Source organism: Pseudophryne corroboree, chromosome 9 (genome assembly GCF_028390025.1).
Source record: "Pseudophryne corroboree isolate aPseCor3 chromosome 9, aPseCor3.hap2, whole genome shotgun sequence".
NCBI lineage: Eukaryota > Metazoa > Chordata > Amphibia > Anura > Myobatrachidae > Pseudophryne > Pseudophryne corroboree.
Window position 1 is genome coordinate 119,863,577 of NC_086452.1, and position 16,358 is coordinate 119,879,934.

The 16,358-nt window shown below is 47.2% G+C and overlaps 1 protein-coding gene across 1 annotated transcript in view; it reads right to left on the reverse strand.

The window, feature by feature from the left end:
* QSOX1 (quiescin sulfhydryl oxidase 1) overlaps positions 1-16,358 on the reverse strand; it is a 105,281-nt gene that overhangs the window by 51,684 nt on the left and 37,239 nt on the right. Inside the window, exons 4-5 of the mRNA XM_063939799.1 lie at positions 15,010-15,106; positions 13,710-13,800 (exon numbers count right to left, since the gene is read on the reverse strand). Of these exons, the coding sequence (XP_063795869.1) occupies positions 13,710-13,800; positions 15,010-15,106 (188 nt within the window). The remainder of the gene's footprint in view (positions 1-13,709; positions 13,801-15,009; positions 15,107-16,358) is intronic.

Genomic DNA, 16,358 nt, shown 5'->3' on the forward strand with positions numbered 1-16,358 from the left:
CGCGTGCAGTGATGCACCGATACCTGTTTTGGTTTCAGGAGGTCTCTGACTAGAGATGACAGCTCCTTGGCTTTCTCCTCCGGGAGAAACACTTTTTTCTGGACTGTATCCAGAATCATACCCAGGAACAGTAGACGTGTCGTCGGAACCAGCTGTGATTTTGGAATAATCAGAATCCAACCGTGCTGGTGTAGCACCTCCTGAGATAGTGCTACTCCCACCAACAACTGCTCCTTGGACCTCGCCTTTATTAGGAGATCGTCCAAGTACGGGATAATTAAAACTCCCTTTCTTCGAAGGAGTATCATCATTTCCGCCATTACCTTGGTAAACACCCTCTGTGCCGTGGAGAGTCCAAATGGCAGCGTCTGGAATTGGTAATGGCAATCCTGTACCACAAATCTGAGGTACTCCTGGTGAGGATAGTAAATGGGGACATGCAGGTAAGCATCCTTGATGTCCAGGGATACCATGTAATCCCCCTCGTCCAGGCTTGCAATAACCGCCCTGAGCGATTCCATCTTGAACTTGAATTTTTTTATGTATGTGTTCAAGGATTTTAAATTTAAAATGGGTCTCACCGAACCGTCCGGTTTCGGTACCACAAACAGTGTGGAATAGTAACCCCGTCCTTGTTGAAGTAGGGGCACCTTGATTATCACCTGCTGGGAATACAGCTTGTGAATTGCCGCTAGCACAGCCTCCCTGTCTGAAGGAGTAATCGGCAAGGCAGATTTTAGGAACCGGTGGGGTGGAGACTCCTCGAATTCCAGTTTGTACCCTTGAGATACTATTTGCAGGATCCAGGGATCCACCTGTGAGCGAGCCCACTGATCGCTGAAATTTTTGAGGCGGCCCCCCACCGTACCTGGCTCCGCCTGTGGAGCCCCACCGTCATGCGGCGGACTTGGAAGAAGCGGGGGAGGACTTTCGCTCCTGGGAACCTACTGTTTGTTGCAGCCTTTTTCCCCTACCTCTGCCTCTGGACAGAAAGGACCCGCCTTTTCCACGCCTGTTTTTCTGAGTCCGAAAGGACTGTACCTGATAAAACGGCGCCTTTTTAGGCTGTGAGGGAACATGGGGTAAAAATGCTGACTTCCCAGCAGTTGCTGTGGAAACTAGGTCCGAGAGACCATCCCCAAATAACTCCTCACCCTTATAAGGCAAAACTTCCATGTGCCTTTTTGAATCTGCATCCCCTGTCCACTGGCGAGTCCATAAGCCTCTCCTAGCAGAAATGGACAATGCACTTATTTTAGATGCCAGCCGGCAGATCTCCCTTTGTGCATCTCTCATGTATAAGACTGAGTCTTTTATATGCTCTATGGTTAGCAGAATAGTGTCCCTGTCTAGGGTGTCAATATTTTCAGACAGGGAATCTGACCACGCAGCGGCAGCACTGCACATCCATGCTGACGCAATAGCTGGTCTAAGTATAATGCCTGAGTGTGTATATACAGACTTCAGGATCGCCTCCTGCTTTCTATCAGCAGGTTCCTTGAGGGCGGCCGGAGACGGTAGTGCCACCTTTTTAGACAAACGTGTGAGCGCTTTATCCACCCTAGGGGGTGTCTCCCAACGTGACCTATCCTCTGGCAGGAAAGGGAACGCCATTAGTAACTTCTTAGAGATTACCAATCTTTTATCAGGGAAAGCCCACGCTTCTTCACACACTTCATTTAATTCTTCTGATGGGGGAAAAACTACGGGTAGTTTTTTCTCCCCAAACATAATACCCTTTTTAGTGGTACCTGGGTTTATATCAGAAATTTGTAACACCTCTTTCATTGCTTCAATCATGCAACGAATGGCCTTAGTGGACATTAGACTAGACTCATCGTCGTCGACACTGGTGTCAGTATCTGTGTCGACATCCGCGTCTGCCATCTGAGGTAGCGGCCGTTTTAGAGTCCCCGAAGGCCTTTGAGACGCCTGGACAGGCACGAGCTGAGAAGCCGGCTGTCCCGCATTTGGCATGTCAAATTTTTTGTGTAAGGAGTCGACACGTGCACGCAATTCCTTCCATAAGTCCATCCACTCAGGTGTCTGCCCCGCAGGGGGTGACATCCCTTCTATAGGCATCTGCTCCGCCTCCACATCATTATCCTCATCAAACATGTCGACACAGCCGTACCGACACACCGCACACACACAGGGAATGCTCTAATAGAGGACAGGACCCACAAAAGCCCTTTGGGGAGACAGAGTGAGAGTATGCCAGCACACACCAGAGCGCTATGTAATGCAGGGACTAACTGAATTATGTCCCCTATAGCTGCTGTTATATATACTGCGCCTAAATTTAGTGCCCCCCCTCTCTTTTTTACCCTTTTCTGTAGTGTAGACTGCAGGGGAGAGCCAGGGAGCTTCCTTCCAGCGGAGCTGTGAGGGAGAAATGGCGCCAGTGTGCTGAAGAAGATAGCTCCGCCCCTTTTTCGCGGACTATTCTCCCGCTTTTTTATGGATTCTGGCAGGGGTAATTATCACATATATAGCCTCTGGGGCTATATATTGTGGTATTTTTGCCAGCCAAGGTGTTTTTATTGCTGCTCAGGACGCCCCCCCCTAGCGCCCTGCACCCTCAGTGACCGGAGTGTGAAGTGTGTATGAGGAGCAATGGCGCACAGCTGCAGTGCTGTGCGCTACCTTGGTGAAGACTGATGTCTTCTGCCGCCGATTTTCCGGACCTCTTCTTGCTTCTGGCTCTGTAAGGGGGACGGCGGCGCGGCTCCGGGACCGAACACCAAGGCCAGTTCCATGCGGTCGATCCCTCTGGAGCTAATGGTGTCCAGTAGCCTAAGAAGCCCAAGCTAGCTGCAAGCAGGTAGGTTCGCTTCTTCTCCCCTTAGTCCCTCGCTGCAGTGAGCCTGTTGCCAGCAGGTCTCACTGTAAAATAAAAAACCTAATTATATACTTTCTTTTTAGAAGCTCAGGAGAGCCCCTAGTGTGCATCCAACCTCGGCCGGGCACAAAATCTAACTGAGGCTTGGAGGAGGATCATAGTGGGAGGAGCCAGTGCACACCAGGTGACCTAAAAGCTTTCTTTAGTTGTGCCCAGTCTCCTGCGGAGCGGCTATTCCCCATGGTCCTTTCGGAGTTCCCAGCATCCACTAGGACGTCAGAGAAAATGGTTATAACCAGGTAGCTCTTTTGGGTCTGAGAAGTAAGAGTAAATTCCAATAAAAAGGAAAGAGTTTCCATTTTTCATTTTTTTTTTTCAACATTAAGTTTTTATTAATGGTAAAAAAAAAAAAAACAAGAATACAGTAAATACAAAAGAGAATAGGATAACAGTGGGGCAAAACCAATATCATAGGGGGAGAGACAGGACATCCAAAAGCGTTATATAAAACACAAAAATATTCACATATCATGGATTTTCTTCAGATAGAGGGCTGCTCAAGTCACAGGGAGGGCTCTGTATGAGGGGGGACGATGGAGAGATCTCCTTATTCTTGGAGATATATGTATGCCATGGGAGCCACTTCATGATTGGGGAAGAGGGAGTTGTGGAGTATGGAGCTTCCCTGGTTTCCATCTCGAAATGGAAGTGGGTCTTAGATATAACTTTTGCAAAGGGAGGTTGGGAGGGAGATTTCCAGTTTTGAGCAATTGTAGCTCTGGCTGCAATTAGAACGTGACCAAGGACATAACGAGTTGATTTGGGGACAGTGTCTGGGTACCAATGCAGCAACGCTAATGAAGGGTCCTGAGTCAGGTTAAGGTCAGTGATCGAATGAATGAGGTCATATACTTTATCCCAAAAGGAGCGCAGGGCAGGGAATTCCCAGAAAACATGTAAGAGTGTACCTTCGTGGTGGCAAAGGCGCCAACAGAATTTAGAAGTGGTCGGCCAGATCCTGTGTAGTTTAGATGGGGTGAGGTATAGTCTATGTAACAGTTTAATGTGCATTTCAGTGTGGTTAGTACATTTAGAAAGGGAGAAGGAAGAAAGATGAATAGATTCCCACTGCTTAAGGGTGAAAGTACGATGGAGATCAGCCTCCCATTTAAATTGTGCGTCAGATTTAGTCGTGACGATCGGAGGTAACAGTAAATCATACCAGTCAGAAATGGCTCCACGAGATGAAAGTTTAGTCAGTCTATCCATGACACTGTTAGTGGGGAGTTGGAAGACGTTAGGGTTAATGGTAATACCGTCTATCCAATGCTTAAGTTGGTAATAATATAGCCAGGCTGAAGTGTCGAGGTTGTATTTAGCTCTTAGGTCTGAAATCGACAATAGGGAGGCTTGGGAGAAGATATCAGTGAGGGATTCCATACCTAAACGTCTCCAGTAGGAGAAATGGAGATAAGGCAACACTTTATCTAATGCAGACAGAGAAATGTTTCTAGTAGGTACTGTAATATTAAAGGAAGGTGAGAGTCTACAGTCCCAAATTGCCAAGGCGTCGTATATGGAAGAAGGTGACAATGGGTAGTGGGGGCAGAGTTGTCGGGGCATCCACAAGAGATCAATGAGGGGGAAGTCTCGAAATAGAGCACGTTCTAGATCTACCCATGGTTTAGAGTGGGGGGCGGGAGGGGAGACAGGTCGGACAGTTGGGAGAGCATAGACGCCTCATGGTACCTGAGTAAATTAGGGAGTGTGAGGACTCCCTGTGACCTAGAGTGAATCATACATGTGTAGGCCAATCGAGAAGGTTTACATTTCCAGACATACGATAACATTAACTTTCGCATCTGGGTTAATAGTTTACGAGGGACTGCGTAGGGGATGGCTCGAAATAAATACATACGTTTTGGTAACATCATCTTAAATGCCGCTAGGCGGCCCAACCAGGAGACCTCGTAGCCCATCCAAGCAGAAGTCAGTGAGGCTAGGTGAGCCAGTAGTCGCACATAATTGAGAGAGTATACATCTTGGAAACGAGAGGGAATGGAGATTCCCAGATACGTTAGGGAGGAGTCTTTCCACGTATATGGTAAGCTGGCCTTCAAAGATTGTAAAACAGAAGTTGGGATATTAATAGGAAGGGCATCCGATTTCGTTGTGTTCAACTTATGATATGAAGCAGCGCTAAAGTGCCCCAAAATATCATGTAGGACGGGCAACGAGGTCCCCGTGTCAGAAACAAACAATAAAACATTGTCTGCGAAATGGCAGAGCTTATGGGAGGTGTCACATACTGTAAGACCGGGGAATTTCGGAGAGAGTCGAATCATTTGGGCAAGGGGTTCAATAGCTAACACAAATATCAGCGGGGAAAGGGGGCACCCCTGTCTGGTACCATTGGAGATATGAAACGGGGAGGAAAGGAAACCATTACTAAATATTCTAGCAGAAGGGCCATCATAAAGAGCTAATATAGAACGGAGGATGTCTCCGTGGATACCAAATATGGACAACACCTGGCGCATATAACCCCAATGGAGGCGATCGAACGCCTTTTCGGCGTCGAGAGAGAGTAAGAGAAATGATTATTTAGTACGGGAAGACCACTCAACTAGATCGATGACTCTCCGGGTGTTGTCAGGGGCCTGACGGCCAAGGACAAAACCTACTTGGTCTGGGTGTATGAGACGTGGGAGTAAAGGATTCGGTGTTAAGGAGGGCAATAGGTTGGTAATACTTGCAGTCAGAAGGGTTTTTACCTGGTTTCGGGATGGTTACAATTTGGGCTTCAACCATTTCCGCTGGGAAGGACCCTATATTGGAAACCCGGGATTAGAGTTGCAGGAGGAGAGGGGAGAGTACCTCACTGAACGTGGAGTAAAAGGAGTTAATAAAGCCATCAGGCCCGGGAGCTTTGTCTTTTGGCAGTTGCCGAATTACGAGTTGTATCTCTTCCAGAGACCATGGGGCATTTAGGGATGTCAGGGCATCGTCATCCAGGGAGGGGAGGGGAGGGCCATCTAAAAAGGTGGAGATAGAAGCTGCAGAGGGCTGAGGTATAGTAGAATCCTCACGCAGGTTATATAACTTGGCATAAAATGTTGAGAATAAATTAGCAATATCAAGGGGGTTAATGCATGGTTTGCCTGAAGGGGCAATGAGGCATTTAATCCGATTACGGGCCTGGCGGCTACGAAGTTTGCGCGCTAACAAATGGGTAGCCTTGTTCCCTGCCGTGTAAAATTTACTGCAGAAGCGAGCTAGGGCCGATTGCATACGAAGCATGAAAAGCTTCTGAAGTTGGGTTCGCACCTCCTGGAGTTGTTTACGTAAAGCCCGAGAGTAGGGCGAGTTTGATTCTGAGACTCCAAAGACCGTAAAGACAACTCTAAATCAGTCTGCGTTTTCTTAGAGCGAGCCTTGAATTGAGCCCCTTTTTGAATGGACGTGCCACGGAGCACGGCTTTCAGAGCACACCAATACGTGAAGATAGAAGTATCCTCAGGGGCATTGGTCTGCATATACATTGATAGAGAATCAGTAAGAGCCTTCAGAATCTCAGGATTCGTCAATTGATATTCTGGGAGTCGCCAGGGGCGGGGGGGGGGGGGGGGGGGGGAGATGAGAGCCTGTATCCCAGATCCACAACACAGGGGCATGGTCCGACCAAGTAATGGGGAGGAGTTTAATTTTCTGAGTATGTTGAAGAGTCCTCTTGTCTAGAAGAAGAAGATCGATCCTAGAGAAACTGTTATGAACAGCAGAGAAAAAAGTGTAATCTCTCTCTGTAGGGGAAAAGACGCGCCAGGCATCATACAAGTCGAACTCCGTAAGCAGCTTCTTAAAAGCAAGGGATGGGCCCACATCTCGAGGAGAGGAGCTAGGGCCTTGCGAGGAAGACCTATCCACTTTAGGATCGAGGACTAGGTTAAAATCTCCTAACAGTATAAGCGCCCCCTGCCTAATCTTGTATAATTCCTCAAGGAGTTCCCGCAGAAATGGGATTTGACGGGAATTAGGGGCATATAGGGATACAAGGGTCACTAAGGTGTTGTCAACAGTACCAATAAGGATGAGATAACGGCCGTTTTTATCCTGGATTTGTCGCTGTAAAGTAAAAGGGGTATGTCTATGGAACAGTATAGCCACGCCGTTGCGTTTAGCGGGGCCATTAGCAGTATAACAGGTGGGGTACCTATGATCTTGAAAAACAGGGGGAGATGAAGAAGAAAAATGTGTCTCTTGAAGAGCCACAATGTCAGCTCTGTAGGTATGAAATGTAGAAAGAGCCAGTCTATGCTTATGAGGGGAGTGGAGGCCTTTAACATTGAGAGAAATAACCTTAACCATCAATGAACAGAAAAGCAGAAGCACATATGGGTGCCATGGATGTACATGTCTGGAACTTAGGGAAAAAAAGGGGTACAAAGGAAAAAAAAAAAGGAGGGGTGGGGAGAACCAGAAAAACTTAAAAAGAACCCAAAAGGCCCAGTATATCGGGCCACAGTAGGTGCCGCAAAAATAACAAGGCGGCAACATAGTTAACTTGTGGGGGGAGGCCATTGTGAACCCCACCCATGAAACCTTATACATAATAACACATATGAGAACCACAAAAGATATGCATATAAACTAAGCATGAGAGCACATAACATGCATCAAATATCATACACAGATATGAGAAACAAACAATACTTGCAAGCGTAACATCAGGACCCAGTGCTAATCCAGGGAGCACAGTAACGAAAGTCTCTTCAAAAACGAAGACCCATGTCAGGGACAATCCATAGTAACGTAAAGAGGTATCAAGTCAGTAGATTGTCAGCCCACTTTTGACCAGTCCGATTGCACTGGAGGACCTTGAGCAGACAGAGGGACCAAGACAGGGATGTTCCAGTCAGTTAAGATTTTGATGCCAGCTTCCAATGATGAGATGACAAAGGTGGAGCCATCCTTTCCGAACCAGCAGTTTAACCGGGAATCCCCATCTATACTGGATTTCCTGGTCACGGAGGGCTTTCGTGATAGGTTGGAAGGATCTGCGTTTATTTATAGTGTGGAGCGACAGATCCGGAAATATTTGTAAGTTATCCAAGACATCCATGTCTTCCGCCATACGGGTGGCCTTGAGAATGTCCTCTTTGATGTGAAAAAAATGGAGATGCAGGAGAACGTCTCGAGGAGAGCTACTGGGAGCGGAACGAGGCTTCGGTAAGCGATGTATCCTGTCAATCAACAGATCTCGGGTTTCGGCCGAGGGCAGTAATTTTTTAAAGAGGGAGAGAGCGAAGTCCTGGAGGTCGTTGGTCAATACCGTTTCCGGAACGCCCCTGATTTTAACGTTGTTTCTACGGGATCTGTCCTCGAGATCGTCCAACTTGTCTTTAACAGCCGACAGTTCCGCCAAGGCCGAGTTGTGAGAGGTAAGAAGCTCGTTGTGGGAAGAGACCAACTCCTGTACTTTATCCTCTAAGTTATTAGTGCGGATGCCGACATCAGCCACTTCACCCGCAAGTTAAGTGATAGAAGACTGGAGATCGGTAGTGATGTCCGTCCGTAGGGCCTAAAGCATGGGTCTTCAACCTGCGACCCTCCAGCTGCTGTGGAACTACACATCCCAGCATGCCCTGCCTCAGTTTTAGCATACCTTAATAGCAAAACTGTGGCAGGGCATGCTGGGATGTGTAGTTTCACAGCAGCTGGAGGGCCACAGGATGAAGACCCATGGCCTAAAGCATCCGGTGGAGCGTACGGACTGTTAGAGGCGCATCTGAGGCAAGGTCCAGCACAGAAGCAGGGAGTGGGGAGGGTGCAACGGTGGATGCGGAGGTCGCACTGAACTTCCCCTTTGGCACGGGTTCAGGAGTGCGGTTAGAGACAAATTTAATAAGGGGTGCAAGGGCGGATATTTTGGACCTTTTAGGAGGCATAGTGCTCGTCCGAAGATTGTAATAGTAAACATCAATAAAAACGTCAAAAGGGTAAAGATTTGTGGTTCTATTTTAGGCAAGAAGGAGCGTTAGCGGTTTCATGGGTGCATGCAAGAGATGTCACATGAGCAGCATAGAGGCAGAGATTAGGCTAGACAGCGAGGTTGCACGTGAGTGAAATATGTGTAGAACCAACCTGCAGCACCGAGAGTACAGAAGAGCAGGTACCCACCCAACAGTCGAGGAATATATCGCGCAGTTCCGTTGGTTCCAGCCGTCCTATAAAGCAGACGCCCTCAACAGCCGGGTGCGCCCTCAGGTGCTATCCTGAAGAGAAGGCTTGTGTACAATAGAGAGCCCAGGCGGGAAAAAGGGGCGTAAGGGAAGTAGCTGCCACTGCGGTGACTCCACTCAGCAGTATAACAGCGCGGCAGCAGGGATCCAGCCCAATCCTGGGGGTGCCGCTGCCACTCAAACAGTCGATGGGGCAGGAGCAGGGCCACCAGGGAAGCTGCAAGGAGCAGTGTTATGAGCTTTTAGGAGATAGCTCCTTCTCTGCACTACCACTCGAAATGGCTGCCAGGCCACACACCCCCCTGCCTGGGATTCTTGTCTGCGGCTCTCCCTGATTTCTATGCAGAGCGGAGGACTGTAGGCGCCAATCTATCCCCTATGAACTCTCCAGTGGGGGAAGAAGAGCGCGCCAGGCTGCAGCACAGAGCACCGCCGCGTGGAGGCAAGAGACCGCTCGGCTGCAGAGACCCGCGGGCCGGAAGTCGCGCTGTTCGGCTCCCAGCGTGCCTGCTGGCCGGGAGCTATCAGAAGTCTTTTGCAGCCGCCAGATCGAGACGCCCGCCTCCCTCTACGAAGGCACAGGTACCGCAGACTGGGGATAGCAGCAGCCATCCAGGGAGGGTTTTCCGTCCGGAGGTACAGACGGCTTTGTAGTTCCGGATCGTCGGGCAGGCCAAGGATCGGACTCCACTCCCCGGCTCCAGATGTATGTCAGGCCGCTATAAGAGTACTCCTCCGTTCACTGCGGGAGTTACAGGGGGCGATCCTTAATGCAGGGCAAGGTCCTCTATAGCTATCAGGAGGGGGAAGACCATAAAACAATCGGGAAAAGGTGATATATAACCCTAATAAGATAAGGGTTTGCAGGAGCTCACACAGAGCACGTCTGGAGGCTTAGGCTATCAGACCACGCCCCCCGAGTTTACATTTTTCAATAACTCCTGGAGCCGTACTAAAGCCTACTCCATTTATCAGTAAGGTTTTGGACATAATGGCTAATTGCTCACCTGTGATATTGCATTGTGTGACCAGCATAGGAGGAGCGGAAGTAAGGAAACCATAATCTCTATTTAACCACTAGCGTTTTATCTGGTCACCTGGTCGAACAGGATGCGACCAGTCAGATAAACAGTGTTAGCAGCGTCAGGAAAGGGAAGCGTCCCTCTGCTGCTGCTGTCAGAGGGACCAGAATATCCCTCTGCCTCCCCGCACCCTCCCCCAGTGTTTGCTGTGCTGCTGATCACTGCTGATTGGTCAGCACGGCAGGACCCCCCCACCCAGCAGCTACAGACAATAGCAGCCACTGGGGAAGTGTAAATGAATTCCCACGCCCAAACCCCCCTCTGTGTACGTGTATACTGTCCTGGCTTCTCCTCTCTGTTCATGGCTACATGAACAAACCCCAGAAGCACTGGGAGAGGCCATCAGTGGAATACAGAAGATAAGGTGGTATGGGCAATTGGCATTAAACTGTAACTAAAGAAAAAAGGGACAGGTTTTAAAGGAAAGGCCCATATACCCCGACCTCAGAAGGCATACTATAGGACACATTCTCCCCTCACAGCACCCTTATCCCCTCACAACACCCCTCTCAGCACAGTACTACTCTCCCCTCACAACACACAACCCTCTGTCCTTACAGCACAGCACCCCTTTTCACTCGCAGCACAGCACCCCTCTCCCATCACTCACAGTACATGCCGACTTAGTCAAGAGTTACAGGCAGCCGCGGCCACCGCTGCTTTCTACGGCTCTTTCTGTGTTGCGCAGCTGGACTTGGTGGCTGCAACTTGCTGGAGGCGGAGCCATGAGGTTTGACTCACGAGTTCCTCAAAGACCCATAGGAGGAGCTGCTGCGACTGGACATGTGCAGCAGTCATCCCACAGCCATATAACTTCTAGTACATAATGAGCTTCAGCGCATGCATATAAGCTAATTCTGACCACTGCTCAGTCAGTGTTGAGCTCCGATGTGGTAGCCATCGTCCAGTCCAGGAAGCAGTGTGAGTTGGCTCGGTGGGAACTTTCTGCCAAATCCGCTGCTGGCTCTAGGTGTGAGATACCCCTACACATTCCAGATGCCCCCAGGCATTAGTTATAATGCTTATGCCTAGGGCTGGCTGTGCCAGACCATCTTGAGAAAATATGCATTGCATACAAACCAAATGTATAAAGCCATTATAAATGTATTTAAGAATGTGTTACAGTTGCTAGTTATCTTAATATTTATAATTAATTCCTCTAAATTATAACTCGAATAAGTATTAAAATGATTCAAGTAATGAAAAATGATAATTTTCAGAACTATGGAAACAATAAAAGTGTTTATTAAAAAAATTACTAAGTTGCAACTTTACCTAATATAAAGCCACGTTTCTGGCCATTAGAGGCACACAAGAAAAAGTTTAGTGTTATGTTTGGCTCAAGAGAGGATGTGGTCTGAAACACTATTACCCTACATAATGTTAAATACTTCTAAAAGTGCTGTGGCCCAGCAGAACACTGAAAGTGCTGTAGCTCAGCAGAACACTGAAAGTGCTGTAGCTCAGCAGAACACTGAAAGTGCTCTAGCCCAGCAAAACACTGAAAGTGCTCTAGCCCAGCAAAACACTGAAAGTGCTCTAGCCCAGCAAAACACTGAAAGTGCTCTAGCCCAGCAAAACACTGAAAGTGCTCTAGCCCAGCAAAACACTGAAAGTGCTCTAGCCCAGCAAAACACTGAAAGTGCTCTAGCCCAGCAAAACACTGAAAGTGCTCTAGCCCAGCAAAACGCTGAAAGTGCTCTAGCCCAGCAAAACGCTGAAAGTGCTCTAGCCCAGCAAAACGCTGAAAGTGCTCTAGCCCAGCAAAACGCTGAAAGTGCTCTAGCCCAGCAAAACGCTGAAAGTGCTCTAGCCCAGCAAAACGCTGAAAGTGCTCTAGCCCAGCAAAACGCTGAAAGTGCTCTAGCCCAGCAAAACGCTGAAAGTGCTCTAGCCCAGCAAAACGCTGAAAGTGCTCTAGCCCAGCAAAACGCTGAAAGTGCTCTAGCCCAGCAAAACGCTGAAAGTGCTCTAGCCCAGCAAAACGCTGAAAGTGCTCTAGCCCAGCAAAACGCTGAAAGTGCTGTAGTCTAGCAAAACGCTGAAAGTGCTGTAGTCTAGCAAAACGCTGAAAGTGCTGTAGTCTAGCAAAACGCTGAAAGTGCTGTAGTCTAGCAAAACGCTGAAAGTGCTGTAGTCTAGCAAAACGCTGAAAGTGCTGTAGTCTAGCAAAACGCTGAAAGTGCTGTAGTCTAGCAAAACGCTGAAAGTGCTGTAGTCTAGCAAAACGCTGAAAGTGCTGTAGTCTAGCAAAACGCTGAAAGTGCTGTAGTCTAGCAAAACGCTGAAAGTGCTGTAGTCTAGCAAAACGCTGAAAGTGCTGTAGTCTAGCAAAACGCTGAAAGTGCTGTAGTCTAGCAAAACGCTGAAAGTGCTGTAGTCTAGCAAAACGCTGAAAGTGCTGTAGTCTAGCAAAACGCTGAAAGTGCTGTAGTTTAGCAAAACGCTGAAAGTGCTGTAGTCTAGCAAAACGCTGAAAGTGCTGTAGTCTAGCAAAACGCTGAAAGTGCTGTAGTCTAGCAAAACGCTGAAAGTGCTGTAGTCTAGCAAAACGCTGAAAGTGCTGTAGTCTAGCAAAACGCTGAAAGTGCTGTAGTCTAGCAAAACGCTGAAAGTGCTGTAGTCTAGCAAAACACTGAAAGTGCTGTAGTCTAGCAAAACACTGAAAGTGCTGTAGTCTAGCAAAACACTGAAAGTGCTGTAGTCTAGCAAAACACTGAAAGTGCTGTAGTCTAGCAAAACACTGAAAGTGCTGTAGTCTAGCAAAACACTGAAAGTGCTGTAGTCTAGCAAAACACTGAAAGTGCTGTAGTCTAGCAAAACACTGAAAGTGCTGTAGTCTAGCAAAACACTGAAAGTGCTGTAGTCTAGCAGATCACTGAAAGTGCTGTAGTCTAGCACAGTGGTTCTCAAACTCGGTCCCCAGGACCCCACACAGTGCATGTTTTGCAGGTAACCCAGCAAGTGAACAGGTGTATTAATTACTCACTGACACATTTTAAAAGGTCCACAAGTGGAGCTAATTATGTCACTTGTGATTCTGTGAGGAGACCTGCAAAACATGCACCGTGTGGGGTCCTGAGGACCGAGTTTGAGAACCTGTAGTCTAGCAGATCACTGAAAGTGCTGTAGTCTAGCAGATCACTGAAAGTGCTGTAGTCTAGCAGATCACTGAAAGTGCTGTAGTCTAGCAGATCACTGAAAGTGCTGTAGTCTAGCAGATCACTGAAAGTGCTGTAGCCTAGCAGAACACTGAAAGTGCTGTAGCCTAGTAGAACACTGAAAGTGCTGTAGCCTAGTAGAACACTGAAAGTGCTGTAGCCTAGCAGAACACTGAAAGTGCTGTAGCCTAGTAGAACACTGAAAGTGCTGTAGCCTAGTAGAACACTGAAAGTGCTGTAGCCTAGTAGAACACTGAAAGTGCTGTAGCCTAGTAGAACACTGAAAGTGCTGTAGCCCAGCAGATTTTAAGGGCAAGGACAAGACATTTAAAAAAAAAAAAAAAAAAAAAAAACCCAGTAAGGAACAGAAGTACAAAGTTCTTACCTCTCTTGCCGTGTACATTTTAGGTTTTTCAAAAAACAGCGCTAGATAAAATTCTTCGTTATTCTCAAAAAAATGTTCAACCTCCGGCCCACTAAAAGACAGTAATGCATTATTCATTGTCAGCAATATTGCACTAAACCTGCAGTATAACAAGACAGCACAATCATGTTTTTAATGCAAATGACCAAACTGATTACACATTGTTACAGTGCGTTTGGTACAGACGTGTCCTCCTATATCTAGCCTTAATACGCCATGCAGCACAGGATGCCTGGCGCGAGAAAGCTGCCAGCTCCCGTGCAACTCTGCTAGCATCGCCTTCTTGTTTGCTGAAAATGCGCCTTAGTCACAGTGCGATGCGACTAGAACGCACAAGGAGACTGTTCTGATTAATTTGATGTGCAACACTTGTACAGCATATGTGTGTGCGACTGAGTCTGTATACAGAGCAGAACGGAACATGGCAAGCAAAAAAAGTCACGCCTGCTGCATCTTAGCACTTTGTATGCAGATTCAGAGTCTCAGTCGCATACAAGTGTCGCTTATCAAATTTGTGTGGGTTTCCTCCGTGTACACCGGATTCCTCCCACAATCCAAAATATATGCTGGTAGGTTAATTGGCTCCTGGAAATAATTAAACCTAGTATGTATGTGTGTGCATGTACATGATTTAGGGAATATAGATTGTAAGCTCCACTGGGGCATGGACTGATATGAATGGCCAAGTACTCTCTGTAAAGCGCTGCTGAATGTGTGTATGATATATGATGACTGGTAATAAGTTAATAAAGGGGATTTAGTCAATCTTCATGAGACGGACTGCATATTGAACTGTGGCATTCTTTAGTCATTTCTACACTCTAGATTAGCTGTGGGTGGGCAGACTCTGCAAGCTTCCTGATCAACACTGGGCCACAGGTTAGGTAAGTCTAAGTACAAAGTAATTTGCCACTGTGAGAGTCCTAACTTGGTGGGTGCGATGGGCAATAAACTTTATTAATGGAAAACCCCTTTAAGAACCAGTGAAATTCAAGAAGTGTAAATCTACTAAATGCTCTACATGACATGTCTGCAAGTATCAGTCAAGGTGAAGTGGAAACAAAGCAATGACATGCAGATATCTTGTCTAAATCATAAATGCAACATTTAAGGCAGATATTTGCAAAATAAGATCTAAAAAGGGTCTGAATTTAGCTTTTTTTCAATGCCGAGACTGGCAATATCTACGAGCCAGTCCCTTGTTTAAGATCATCTTTGAGCTCGAGGACAGATCTGACCACTGTCTGTGGCATAGTCATACCTGATTGGCTCTAATGGAGGACATGCAAGAGGCGGAGAATCTTTTTGTGCCTCCAGTTCAGAAATAATGCTCTGTCTCAAGTCCGCTGGATCACGACCTGCAGAAACAGAGTGTGTGAGCACTGGGGATAGGGTTGCATAGTATAATAGTGGTAGTGAGCAATAACATACACTATGAAGGAAAGATACAAGAGATAAACTTTGAAAAAGAAACCTGCACACACAGCCATCTTTACAACATGCAGCTCAAAGCAGAACAGCATTCTACAAAAATGGGGGCCAGGCATGCTTCAGGGGTACCAGGTTAGGGCTGATACAAAATATTACTGGTGCAACATCTCACTGACCATTTCTGGTTCAGCGTGGTGCTATTCCATTACTCCAAGACCTGTGCTCTGCACTTAGGGACAATACACCAGTGCCCGAGCACGCACAGAACAGAAAGGGGCCCCTTCTAACTAGAGCAGGGGCCACAGGACTGGTATCAAGTTACTTGTTTAATGAATAGGGGTTTACAGTATTTTAGTGTTTTAGTGTAGGTCAACACACATAACAAATATTATGTAGGAGCTTGTGGATATGGACATGATATTGACAGGTGGGCTTAGAACTATGGTGGAGATGTATGAAGCATGTAAGAATGGAGAAGTGGGCCAGTGGACAAGTTGCCCATGGCAACCAATCAGCTTTGAAGTACTGCCACCTTGCACAAAAAGTCACACCATCAATTGCACATCCGTTGCACCACTACACATCTGAGCAACCCTGTGATTGCTTAAAATGTCCCTTAGAACCTGGTCGCCAGTGCCACAGCAACTGTGTCTTAGAACACTGTCGCTGGCGGCAAAAGGCCCACATCTGAGAAGCCACCCCCGTTATCTCCCAGGAACAACCACCTACATTGCCGCTTTCTGTGCCCTCATACACACTGTGTTCACCGATGGTAACCACCAGCACATATGCGTGGTGCAGTATTGCAAACGTCGTCCGCTTGCGACCAAAATCGACATTGCCCCCACATCTGAATCAGGCCCATAATGAGCAGTATTTGTAGATTATTTGTAATATTTTACTGAATACAGTTTTAAGTTAAGTAGTGCAGGAACTTGCAGAGAACTAGGGACCCTTAAAAATATGGATATAATCCCCATGCTTTTATTTGCTGGACACACACAGATGTGCAGTATAGTATTGTTAGTATCAATAGTAAAAGACTTTGTTTTGTATACATGCAATTTGTATGCAGTGCTGCACACATTGACTTTGCCTGTGTCCTGTCCAGCCTACAAATCCAGGTTTTGGTGCTGGTACACAATCAAAATTACTTGTCTCAGGACACAAACTGATGAC